The 13,611-nt window shown below is 35.3% G+C and overlaps 2 protein-coding genes across 2 annotated transcripts; both read right to left on the reverse strand.

Moving 5' to 3' along the window:
• Positions 1-2,334: 2,334 nt before the first annotated feature.
• LOC146527367 (cytosol aminopeptidase-like) lies at positions 2,335-4,023 on the reverse strand. Its single transcript, XM_085206736.1, has one exon. The coding sequence runs from the start codon at positions 4,021-4,023 to the stop codon at positions 2,425-2,427; it is 1,599 nt and encodes a 532-aa protein (XP_085062862.1). The 3' UTR covers positions 2,335-2,424.
• Positions 2,335-10,837, reverse strand: MnM (myomesin and myosin binding protein). The gene is made up of 3 exons (XM_085206735.1): positions 10,685-10,837; positions 8,949-10,391; positions 2,335-5,830 (listed from the first exon to the last, which is right to left on the reverse strand). The coding sequence occupies exons 1-3, from the start codon at positions 10,746-10,748 to the stop codon at positions 4,242-4,244; spliced, it is 3,096 nt and encodes a 1,031-aa protein (XP_085062861.1). The 5' UTR covers positions 10,749-10,837; the 3' UTR covers positions 2,335-4,241.
• Positions 10,838-13,611: the final 2,774 nt, after the last annotated feature.

The following is a 13,611-nucleotide window of genomic DNA, read 5'->3' on the forward strand; positions in this document are numbered from 1 at the left end:
GGGAAGAAATGACGGAGGCTACGCTGCCAGCCTCTTCACGCAAATCATCGCAATCGATACACGCACACGTGACCTCGTAGAGCGGAAGCGCAAGATCCGCTACGACTGGCAGCGCACAAGGGACCCCGCCCTGAAGACTCGACTGAATCAGCTCATCGAACAAATACGCGTAGCTCTCCGTGGGACCGTTGGATCGCAGATGCAGACGAGAACCAACCGACGCTAAATCGACTCTGCCGCCAGTTAACTAAGCGGCGGCCTGCCACCCACCCGCTATATCATGCGGATGGCTCGCTGCGCTACTCTGCGGAGGAAAGAAGAAGATACTGGCGGAATATCTCGCCGGTACCTTTCAGCCCAACATTAGTGAACGCCCAGCCTACCACGTCAAGATGGAAGCCGACGTCACCGAATCGAAATAATATACATGCAGAAGTAACTGTCACCAAAACCTGTCTATATCAAAGAGACTGGATTATATACACCCATCAAGCTGCCACAACCCCAAGTGCCCTTTATTCTGTTGCTATGTGGAGTAGTAGCTACCAACAGTAGCATTATTTATTTTTTATTAAAGTATCCTTTTTTTGGTTTTGACTTGCTCTTGTTTTACATATCTCAGTATGAGTGATTAAGATATGACAGACTTTTACAAATTAGTTAATATTTTACATACATTTTCATGAACTCTATGAGAGCAGCAAACTGTTCCTGGCTTCAATTCCGTCGTTTACCTAGACTCCATCTTAAAATGACAATTAGGTATTTTTAATGATATATATGCTGCTGTTGGTAAAAAATGCTTTTATAATTATGAAAGTTTAAAATTATATGTTACATTTTGAGATCACGGTAAGAGTAGATTGTAATAATTTCCTATTATTACAATCTACTCTTACCGTGATCTCAATATTACGTACCTTATAATATTTTATTTCTAACTTAATAAAGAACGTTTAACCGTAAACAATTAGTTGTGACAGTTAACATTTAAAATCTTTCAATTGACATAAATATTCGATAATTGTAGATAGCATGAATTAATTTTTAACAAAAAGAACAACCAACTTCTAACAACGCTTAACGCTTTCTAAACTTCTAAAAAATAATTACACAAAAATTTTATAATTTTGAAGTCGGTGCCAAGTAAAGCAAACAGGCTTAGTAATTTGATAGCGTAGTAAGGTTGTTGTAGCTATTTATAATCTACATTTTATTATAAAACAATATACTTATCTTATTCATATAATAATTCATTTCATTTTATATAATCTGTTCCGCCGCTATCTTGCTGAATTTCCCGCGCTCAAGTAAAATAATTTGTTACATGCGGGTCCGACTCGCTCGGAATTTAATAGAAGTCAGACATTCAGTTACTGTGAGTATGTTTCCATTGTATAATTAAATGTATGTTATAATATTTCTTAATGACATTATAGAATAATTGAGAAATAGGTAGGTATATGTAGACACGATTTTATGGATTTTTTAATCGTCACGCTGCATACTTCAGGGTAGGCAGAGAAAATTCTGCCGAAAATTCTGCCGAAATTCTGCCGAATTTTTCGAGGCATTGCGTGTTGAGTGGCGGAACTTAACGCCGCGCTTTTGTCTTTACACCAGAGCGACGCGACGATATGAAGTTACTAATTCATTAGTGGAATTGTCTTAAACTTTCCCTCTGTTAACACACAATAAAAAAAAACTATTTTATAAATGATACTTAATCAAATTTTAATTAATCATTTTATTAATGAATTAATGTGCATTATAAGAAAATCAGTCTTATCAAATTTGTCCTTTTGTCTTATCATAAAAACGACACTATACTGAATATGTCTGTAAACCTCCCTGTTATTTTTCATACTAAGAGTTAAACTAATTTTGTCTGAATACGACAATAATTAAGAGATGTAGGTCAAATATATTAAAATTATTATTTTCACAGGATTACATACGAGTAGAGGCCGAGGGTGTAGTGCCGAAGCGGCACAGCATTGGAATGTAAACGCGATGTTTGTGGGTTCGTTTTCCATTCGGGGAAAGAGTTATTTTCATTTTCTCGCACTGGCAATGAGACAAAGTCGTCCAGCGTCTCTATGCCAAGAACCTGGCAACGTTTCGGACGCGGCTGGGCGTAACGCCATCTGGTCTGGTTAATAGAAATTTGGATAATTTCTAGATTTTCAGTTCAATTTTCAATGCTTTTACAAGATTCAAAATCATTTTTAATTTGTCTACTAATTTGTAGATAATTTAAGAAGTGTTCAGGAATATCAAAATTAATGACAATTTATATTTACTTATTATATATACAGGTAATAAAGAAAATTATATTTTTGGCAGGTTTATTATACGACAACTATACATAACAATTGTTTCGAAAAATTGTTTCTTACAGAATCTATGAACCTGTACAAAAAATCACAATTTAGAGTTCGCTAACAATTGGAAGATCATTTCAATGACCGTCCTCGTGGGCCTACCCGTCATGCCTCGGCCAAGATACTGGAAATCTAAACCTTTAGTATAAGCAACGTTATATGTATCAAAGTGAATCCATTTGCTATCACAAACAAATTGTTGTAGAAAAGCTGCGCAATTAGGGGAGTCTCCAATGTTGTCAATAGATGTATTTGCAAGGTCAGCAACCTCGCAACACTTTATACGGTCTTCATAAAACTTCCATAGTGGCATTCTCCAAATCCTATCTCCTGTTTGACCACTCGCGGCTTCTGCATAGCAAAATAACTCTTCAGAGTTTGTATAACACGCGCAAGCAGCGCCTCCTAACGTGTAAAGTAATTCTTTAGACATTGTCCCTATATCGAGGATAAATTTCGGCCAATAATTTCTTGCATATACCAAACTATCAGCTACAAGAAGACGACCTTCCATCGAAGGTACTCTTATTTGTATGCTCTTGCCACTGACACTAGAAACCACGTCTCCAAATTTAGGACCCATTCCACTTGACATTAGCTCACATAGAGGCAAAATTCCACGAATATTTATAGGAAGCTTAAGAATGGCAGCAGCACGGGTTATAGCTACAACACACGCTGCCCCTGCCATGTCACCTTTCATATATCTTAATTCTTTTGGTGACCTAAGATCAATACTTCCACTGTCGAATGTAACACCCTTGCCAATTAGTACAACAGGCCTAGTACGTTCGTCTGCCCCGAAATAGCTAATTTCTACGTATAAAGGTGGCTGTACTGATGATTTACCTATAGCAACGAATCCCCCCATATTGTGGCTTGCAGCCCAACCTTGAGTTTTGACTTCTACATTAATATCTAATTCACATAATAAGTCCACAGCAATTTTAGCAAAAGAAATTGGATTAAGAATATTAGGAGGCATTTCTTGGAGAAAACGTGCTAAATTCTGTGATTCAGCTTTTAATGTTCCTATATTCCAACCTTCAGTATCACAATCATCAAAAAGTTGGAGCTTTGCTTTAGGAATAATTTCTGTACTTGTCCTACTTTTATATTCTTGAAATTTCCAAGTAGATAAGGTAGCTCCTTCTGCTGCCGCCTCAGCATTTCCAAATGATTCCACATCGATAAAGGAAGGTTTAAATTTTTGTAGGGCACTAGTACCTACACCGGACGCTATACGTATAGCTTCCTTACTTTCATCCATTTGTTCAGTTTTGTTAAAACTTAAGCATTCCGTCCCAAGCCCAGCAACCGCCACATAACCGTAAGTACTGTCTAAATCGTAAAATATTCTGTATTCGCCTAGTCGAGGTATCGGTGTCAATTTTAGCTGACTCCATAGTTTCCCACAACATTTTTTGTCAAATTTTTGGGCACTAGCCGTTAGTATTGCTTCTTCGCCTGTCACATTTTCATTATAATATATACCGAGCACTAATCCTTTATCCCGCAAAGAACAAAGTTTTGGATCAAATACTTTTCTTGGGGGCTCCTGTGCTATACACTCGGTTATTGGTATTTTGAACTGTGATATAAACCTTATACACCGTTTACAGTGTTTATAGTCAAACATATTAATTTTATTACTGATGATTTAGTAAAAAACAAATTTTCGAAATGTATTACAAATGATTATTTATCGTTGCCCTATAGATTTTACATATTTTTTTTATAATGGATCATAAAACATATAAAAACTTTTTCATATATTATTTATTATAGAGTGAATTAAATCACGATATAGCACAACACACAGCTCACAAGCAAATCGCACAACATTTTTGGGAATTGTCAAGAAGTTTTCTTCTTTAACCACAGGGGCGTGTGGCGATTTATCCATTCGGGGATATTTTGGAATATAGTCTCTTGCAATTGACGATAGATGATGAGAATTAAAAATGGAATTGCTAATCTCTCATCTTTGAAGAAGTAAACCCAGAAAGCGAGGAGTAATAAGCAAACGTCCACTGTGTAATCGATCGCTGACCTAACATTTACCTTAGCTCTTTCTTCTAGCTTTTTATAATCTATTGGTATAACAACAGTTGCTCGTTCTGTGGTTTTCAAAACAATTTGTGTATCTAGCTTACTTTTAATCGCAGGTTTTTTTATCTTATGTTGTAAGTTAAGAGGATTTTTCTCTTTAATTTCATTTGCCTTTCTATCTTTTACTTCGATTGATTGCTTAGTTTTTTGTGGTTTCGTCTTTTCTTTATTAGCTATATTATTAGGCTTACTTTTTTGTTTTAGCAAATTTTCTTGATTTTTTAAATCCTTTTTAACAATTTTTTTCTTCGATCCTACTATCAGCTCAGGTTTTATATTTTTATTTACCTGCTGTTCTGCAACTTGCTTTAAGTCCTCTGTATTTAAATAAAGTGGAGTGCTAGATTTCTTGTGACTACCATACTCTTTGACAATATTACCATAATAATCTATGACAGTCTTACCTTCATCACTAATTGTATCCTCTGTTAATTCATCCTTTTTTATGGACTTTTCTTCACAAACTTTTGGGACAGATTCTATATTTTGTTTTTCTTTTTTGTTACCTATTTTAGGAAAACTAAAAGGTTTTTGTTTTGTAATTTTCTTAAGTAAGTTAACTTTATCTTCCTTTTTTTGTTTATTTGGGAAATATTTTTCTTGTTTTGTCAGCTTTAATTCTACATCTTTCTCTAAATCACCATCTCTTTTTTTCAAAATCGGTTTTGGCACAAAATTTGGATCTGGAAGAGGTGAAAGTTTCATGGGTTCATCCTCAGATTCATATTCTTCTTCAATTTTTATAGTTTCTTCGACAGGTGATGATGACGGCCGTGTTACCTTGTTTCGTGGATTATATGTTTCTGCCTCTTCCAATAAAATATTTTCTCTCGCCTCATCCTCAGCAAGGCTGTCTTCTTCTTCAGAATAATCTCCATCTGTTGACACAGTACTCGCAGTGTAATCATCATCAAACGACATATTCTGCCACTTATCAGATACATCAGAATCCTGTCGATTGGATAAAAATTTAATTTCTTTAGCTTCCATAGAGTCTGATTTTATAAATATTTCCGGAGTTTTGACATTAGATTCTATGTTATTGTTTTTCGGCTTTTCATTACTATCTTTACGATCGGTACGTTTAGTATCGGTATACGGAATGTGATTGGGTTCTCGGTGTAGTGTTTTACTTTTAGATTGTTCTTCTTCTAATGCAACCGCTTTATAAAACCTTGCCATTGCACGCTCGTGGAGTAATTCGGTAGAACTGACTGCATTTCGAAGTGGTTTAAAGGGCATGACACATCTAGAGCTAAGTTCTGGTGCTGATAGTGAGATAGGTGGAGGTGATAAAGCATCTTCTAAGTCCAACTGGAACGACTTTCTTTTCTCTGAAATATATATAAAATATTCAATTATTTATAAAGTTTTATTAAAATACAATAACAATTTATACACATTTTTTTATAAAATATCAAATATATACATATATATTAATATTTATTTCGCAGTGTTAATTCAGAGCTTCCACGGCAGTTTCAGTTGGCATTCGCATACGTAGTACCTAAGTACGTAACATACATATAAGATTAAAATATTGTTTTTCTTATTTATTTTTTAATATACTTTGTTAATATACTTATTTTATGTTTTCCGTCTATCGAAAAGATGTAACTGGTTGGATGATACAACCTAAAACTATGCTTTATCTAACAAGGCTTAGGAAACAAAGATATTTTCAAAAAAATATACATCGAATCCACAACTAGTACGTACAACATACATATGTACTCGTATGAGTATCTTTAACCGTTTAGCAACTACGTCACAAGAATTTAAAAAAGTCATGGCGTTAAATTCTATTTAAGAACTAGCGGACCCCCGCAGCTTTGCCCGCTTGAACTACTTGATTATTCATTTAATAAACAGAATTGACAGTCAAATGTATTGATGTCAAGGAATAATTTAATTTAAGACAGCTTTAAATGTTAAATTATTGATTTAGGTAGGAATTTATCATATTCTTTGTAAAATAACTGTAATGATTGCATATTACAAAAATCGAATCGAATAATCCAATATCGAAATCGAATCTAAAATAATTAATCGAATAAATAAATCGAATCGAAAATGTTTAATTGAGAACCTCCTCCTTGTTTTGAAAGTCGGTTAAAAATACAGATTTATTACAAACAAATACATATTGATTATAAGTATAAGTATAGATATGGATTCTTATGGATTGCTATATATTTGCCAAACTAACTCATGCCTTGAGTTCATTCAAATGACTATAACTTTTTTTAATGAACCGATTTTCATGAAACAAACTTTAGATGTTAAGCTGGTTTAAAACAAAGAAATTGGTGAAAGTTTTACGTAAATCGGTTCAGTACTTTCAGAGATTAGCGTGACCATACATACAGAGAGAGAGACAAGAAATTAAAAAAATATATTATTGCTTTCTATTATTCTTTTTAAGTGTCCCTCTATCCATTTCAGTCAAAAATACTAAATGTACAGACAAAATATTTTTAGTGTTTTATTATATATAGAGATAAAGAAATCAAGTTCGCAATTGCTCATCAATCATTACACAAAGCCGTTCATCATTCTATAAGAAAACATTGATTGATTCACTCAAAAATAAACAGATAAGTATACTAATATAAACATTGCATAATAAAATTTCTACTTATTTTCTTAAGAATTTGACGCAGCTGCCAATATATGGTTCTTGTATGTACTTGTTTGTATGTAGATACGTATGTACATTGTACATGGTTCACTGTATAATATTTTAAATATTATTCGCTTTTACTTTTAATTTATAAAAATATAATAATTAATTATTATGCATATTATCGTTCAATAATAATTTAATATAATAATCTGTAAATAGCCTAGAAAACCTTATATCTATATACATCAGTATGAGACTATTAGAGTTTCGTTACAGAGTGATCTCGTTACCATTGGACTCAGAAAATCGATTTTTTGTTGTAGATAGGTTAGGGAGTACTGTAATAAATAGGTTTACAAAATCTATTTAAATAGCAAAGAAAATTGTGCGCAAAGCAAGACTTTTTGCGGCATCATAACAATTATTATTTAAACACATCCTTTAAGAAAAAGTAATTTCATGTGAAATATAGATTTTTGAATTGCATTTATTTTGCAGTACCACACTTAACATAACGAGCCATACAAACTATAGGAATCGAACCAGTTACTTACATAGAACAAATGAAAGCAAAAGCATTGTAATTTATAGTGGACGCGTATAACAATTTTACGGTGGTATTTTAGTCGTCAGTGTAATAATAGCAGTAGGCCAATAGCTTGAGCTATAAACTATTATATGAATAAGCTTCACGCTTTTCGCTCATAGCAGAATAGATAAAGGGAACCCGGTGTTGAGACACTCCGTTTCCCACTTTCCGGCGAAATTTCGTGAGATTGTTGAGTGGCGGAACTTAATGCCAGAAATTATCAGAATGTGGAAAAGGGATAAAATTATACCGATTAAGGATCGAACCTAAAACCTACGCGTTTACAGACGCTGTTTTACTGCGCCACGACCTACCATATAACCTACAACTTTACAATTGCGTAATGCATAAAAATATGTTTATAAATAAAGGAAAATATTGTAAAACTAGTGGGCCTGTGCGGGGCTACGCCCGCTTGAAATAGAAATATTATAAAAGAAATTGAAAACTAAAGATTCAGTCAATTCAGTAAAACAGTTGTATAAAATAACTGTTCCGGCAATTAGCAAATTTGTCGAACTAAATACTTTAAATTGACATAACTTTTTTATTTGTGAACCTATTCTAATAAAATAAACCCTATATGTGTTCGGAAGCGGGCCAGAATCCAATAGTGAAAACCGCATCTAAATCGGTTAAGTCAATTTTGAGATTAGCGATAACAAACGCACAGACAAACAGAGAAGCAGGAAAAAAAATATCATTGTTTTGGGTTCTATTAGGTTAATAAAGGTTCCCAAGAACATTGTTTTTAAATATCTTCCAAGTACAGACACCGACCCTCTTACAATTTTATTATAAGTATAGATAAGCATAGATAACCTTATAAACGGCAAATTTTTCTTTCTGTTAATATTAATCTAAATATCATATACCAAAATGTATCTAATAAAGTAATGATTCGTCCCAACTTATAGTCTGTATGTTTGTAGATTTTTTCTGCTAACTAAGCAAATGCAAGGAATAAGTAAACATAAAAAATCAGGAAACATTCGCTTGAGCGTTTCTTAAAGAATTAATAATTGTTTTTTTTTTTACAAAATTTAATTGAAGTAAAACTACATTCTGCAGCTAATATAGTGATTTTGTCCAAAATAAAATTATATACTCGTAAATAAAAATATCTACGAATTTGGAATTTAAAAAGTGTTTTTTTTACAATAATTCTATTCTTTCATAGAATTCTATTGTTTTCTATGTTATGTTATGTTCCATTATATCAACGAATTTTACTCACCAGTTTTGTCATCAGATTTTTTGGCGTCCGGGTACAGCACCAACATGAACTCATTGCTAGTGGCCTCGTTGGGGGTTGACACTTTTTTGTGTTTCCGCAAAGGTACAGATGATGCAGCTTCTGGCACAGGAGCGGTTGCTGGCGCTGCGGCCGATCTTTTTCTCCTTGGTGCAGGAGATACAGGGATTTCGCCCTCCTCTCTCGTCAACACATCATTAATAATTCGAGATTCGACAGCCAAAAACTCCATATCTACTGCCCGACCTGGAATCTTAACGGTATCGGATTCTGTACTAGGTGCACTCATACCGTAAGGACTCTCTGCTTTCACGCGAAATCTGTATTGGCTTCCTTCGATTAGGTCAAAGAGTGTAACAGTAGTTTTACGGCTGGTTGTTGCTTTTAACCAAACATTCCAGCCGCTGCGATAGTATTCTATGACATAGTTACCAATTCGACAGCCACCGTCATCTTCAGGAGGCTCCCAGTCCAATGTAATGGACTTGTCAACCTGTCTAGTTACTGTAACGTTTCTAGGAGGATCTGGAGGGGCGGTAATTGTTACCAAAAAGGCTGCAGTATCCTCTCCTATAATATTTCTCGCGTGCACTTGGTATTCACCACGGTCGCTTCGCCTTGCCGCGTTTATTTTTAACATAGAAAACTTCGATGTATTTGTAATTTGAACACGTTCATCAACAATTACTGGTTGACTATCATGGCGCCATTCAATGACAGGTATGGGTTTGCCCACAATCGTTGTTTTCAAGAAAACAGTTTCGTTTATTTCGTATAATAACCCATCTTCGTATTGTCTCGGATATCGCAACTTAGGAGCTGCCTCCAGTGACAGCCTAGCTCTACTCACGGCGTGACCGGCGCGATTAGTTGCAGTGCATTTAATCTCTCCCTCATCGCTGGGTAGCGTTTGATGAAAAATTAGCACACTAGAAGATTCGTCAGTAGATATCGCTGTCCTTCTACTACTGAATATTTCGTAATCGTCTTTGAACCACGCTATAGTCGGCGGAGGCAAACCCGAGAACGACACTCGGAATTCTGTTTTGTCATTTTCGAGAGCGATCACATCTTCGAGATGTTGAAGGAATAACGGCGGTTGCTGGATTGGATTGTCAGAGTTAACAGTGAGGACATCAGAGAGTTCACTGTACTCAGAGCGGCCGACGGCGTTTATAGCCGCGACGCGGAACTGGTAGCGGTGTGGAGGCTCTAATCCTGTCAGCAAAAGCTCAGGTCGCAAAACGATAGGGGGCGCTGTCCGAACCCAATCCACTGACCCAAGCCGATTGCATTCTACTTGATAACCACGAAGCGGTGCGCCTCCGTCATGCGCTGGCGGCGCCCATTTCAACGTAATTGCATTGGGCTCATCATCCGTCAAAAGTGGAATAATATCTGGCTTGCCCGGAAGCGCCGGCCGCCCTGGAATAAGAAAGCAAACGATCTATAGCTATTGTATAAATTTTCCAAGCACGCTCGTAATTATCACATAATATGTACATTTGAAAACATCAAATTGACATTACGTTGCTAATAAAAGGTGTGTAATTGTTACATGAACCCAGGGCTTTGTTTTGGTGCGCCACGCTCGCAGCGAGCGGTCTTTTTAAAAATAGCTGTGTAGGCTGGGGCGTCGATCGGCATCTTTTGCTAGCGGGTGTAGGTGCAATCGTTGCGAGGGGTCAGGAGTGCATGTTTGAGGGTATTATAATCACCTGCTGACTTCCAGTGGACGTTTTTCCTGGTCTTGTGGGAGTGTGCGGAAGATTGGTTGCCCATGGCGGCGGCGGCGCACGCCACACTGAGGCTACGCCCGCGCACTGACCGCCCCCGCCCGCCTCCGTCCGCCCGACACCCGCGAGCTGGGAATAACTCCGACGCACCGACGATGCGAGACCAACTCTTATTGATGCCCCGTCAGTATTGATGGACAAGTCATGATTTAATTTACAGAAAAAATTAATAGATAACAAAAAAATTCTGCTAATAAATGTACATATAATTCATTATTGAATAATTGTAATAAGATCCTCCATCTTCCAGATGGGAAAAATATATTTGGCACATTTGGGACTGACATTTCGCGAAGAGCGACATCTTTCGCGCACGTACAGAAGCAAAATGAAAAGTTTTCGTTATATAGAGTAGATCCGTGGAACTCTAAGTGAACAATTTGCCAGCCATTCGTCCAGATGGCGTTTGATGGGACATTCGATACAAAATCTGAGATTATATCACCGTTGAAAATAACTCGTTCTTTCAAACATTGGTGTAATTAGTTTAAAGATAGAATGTGACGGCAGGATAGAGAGGTTATCTTAAGATTGTTCCGCATTTCTTTCATTATTCAAATCACATCACATTTATATCTGAAATATTTATTAAAAAGTAAGAACATATTTCAATTCAAATTATTTTGTGTGTATACTGCGTATAGATTTGTTGTTCAGGTCACGATGTATCCTGCATATGCGGGCAGGGTAGGCAGAGGAAACCTAGTGTTAAGACTCTCCGTTTCCTACTATCCGTCTCTTTTTCTGTATCCCGTTGCAAAATATTGCTATATAAAATATCTTAACAAATTTATGACGACTAAAATATAACTATAATAATAATCTACGATACCTTTTATATATACAAACATATTTATTTGATTAGGTGTGAGTGCGATCGAACATGGAAAAAAGTTTTCATTTATATTTTTTGGCTTTACCCGTTACTAACTACTAACTTATTATAGAGTTCCGCCACTAAACATTCAATGTCCTCAAAATAGGCGAAGAGTGAAGAGAAGAAGAAATTTTTATATATAATCACTTCATTGCAGCAAAACGAAAAAAAATATTTTGATTTGTTACAATTTATTAATAGTCTGTCCGTAACAGTCAAGTTATTTAATTCGTAAATTAAAATACTTTATTATGTTGAATAATACTAATTTATTAATAAAATAATTGCATCATCGCCAATATAAAATACTTTCTTAATTACGCCATTAATTAAGTTTTTAATATTAATAAAAAAATTATATTAAAAGAAACAATTTTCATAGCGATTATTTGAAAGCAGGATTCTTGATAATACGATTCCTGTATAGAAGCAAAGTCACCTTGGGTTTGGCAACACTCCAGCTTCGGTAACTAGGTCGATACGTTTTTAACTTACCCAAAGGATTCTTTACATTTGTGTGATTGTTACATGTAAATAAGTATATTTTATCAGCTTCACGCTGTATCCCGCACACAGCAAGGCAGGCAGAGAGAACTTAGTGTTAAGACATTCCGTTTCCCACTTTCTGCCGAATTCTGGTAGTATATTTTATATATGTAAGTATATTTTATGTTTGTAATATTTTTAATTAAGACCGTTGTGGCAGAGTGATGCAGCCTCAGAGTTTAAACGCGATAGTCATATGATCGATTCCCGCTTGAGGAATTGGTTATATTTAAATTATTACCCGATTGCAGCGGAGTCCAAAAAGAGGGTTATGTTTTTAGTATCCTTTGTATAGTATCCTTAGTATCATATGTATCTTTTGTTACCCTGTAACGGTTACTCCAGGGAACCGTCGTTCAATTTTGTGTGTTGGCGCAAGTGTTACTGGACTAAATTAATTTAGTTTATGCAGTCGGATGTTTTGGTCGGTTTCCAGGAGGCGCGGGCTCTAGCCCCGCTACATTAAAATTTTTATATGTTTTCTAAATAAGTATTTTTACTTTGATTTTAATTCACTTGTTTTAATTTTCCACTCTGGCAGACAAAGCACGGCGTTGAATTTCACCATTAAACTTGCAATGAATCGAAAATTTAGCCGTAAATGGAAAATATAGTGTTTTAACACTAGAACACACACTCTGTCTTCCTTGTTGCAAAAAATAAAAGCTGTTCATTTTTAAAATTGTATTTAATCGCGAAAATAAAAGAACTTAGTAATTGTACTATTAGTCATATTACGTTTTCCGTTTCAATATGAGTCTGTGCCATTTTTATTATTCGTCTCACAGCTATTTTTGTGCGTAATATATTGACGAATGATCATGTTTTTCGTGTTTCATTTTCTTAAACAAAAATACGCTAAGATTTTTTATTTTTCCTCCCAGTCTCGTCCTATGTTTTATAAGTTCCTACGAATTTGTATTGCTATAAACAATAAGTACAATAACTACTATCTTACCTAACGGATATCGATCCGTTAACTTAACAACGGCTAGCATTTGAGTAGAATTGAATTTTTGAGAAAATTTTGCAAAATTTTCAGTTTTGGTATAAATTAATCGAAGCTCGTCCTGTGCGCATGAATTTCAAAACCTTCCCATTTAACTCTATGGGACACATTTTGACTATTTACTCAAAAACTACAATTACAATGATCACCAAACTACTTTCCCGGGATCACCGCGTCGTCCACAACGGATAAACAATCGTGCCTCCGAATGGGAATCGAGCCCACAACCTTCGAGTTTAATATATTATTTCTACGATAATATCCCAGAATCCAAAACTAAAACTAGCAAATATACTAATATGAAACGCTGAAATGCATATCTGTTGCGAACTGCATTGTATTCAGTCTTAAGCCGCTTATGCCATTTCCATTTTCTAGGGTTTACGCATAGATGCACTTTTATCAATTTGTCGAACC

Source organism: Heliconius melpomene, chromosome 21, assembly GCF_056956725.1.
Source record: "Heliconius melpomene rosina isolate 202511_hmr_F chromosome 21, ASM5695672v1, whole genome shotgun sequence".
Classification (NCBI taxonomy): domain Eukaryota; kingdom Metazoa; phylum Arthropoda; class Insecta; order Lepidoptera; family Nymphalidae; genus Heliconius; species Heliconius melpomene.

What these genes read in the sequence shown, in the direction of transcription:
- LOC146527367 (XM_085206736.1), bottom strand. Translation starts at nt 4,023, where the DNA reads ATGTTTGACTATAAACACTGTAAACGGTGTATAAGGTTTATATCACAG.
- MnM (XM_085206735.1), bottom strand. Translation starts at nt 10,748, where the DNA reads ATGGGCAACCAATCTTCCGCACACTCCCACAAGACCAGGAAAAACGTC. An exon ending in CGTCCACTGGAAGTCAGCAG is followed by an intron (nt 10,392 to 10,684) that starts GTGATTATAATA and finishes TTCTTATTCCAG; the next exon opens with GGCGGCCGGCGCTTCCGGGC. An exon ending in AAAATCTGATGACAAAACTG is followed by an intron (nt 5,831 to 8,948) that starts GTGAGTAAAATT and finishes TATATATTTCAG; the next exon opens with AGAAAAGAAAGTCGTTCCAG.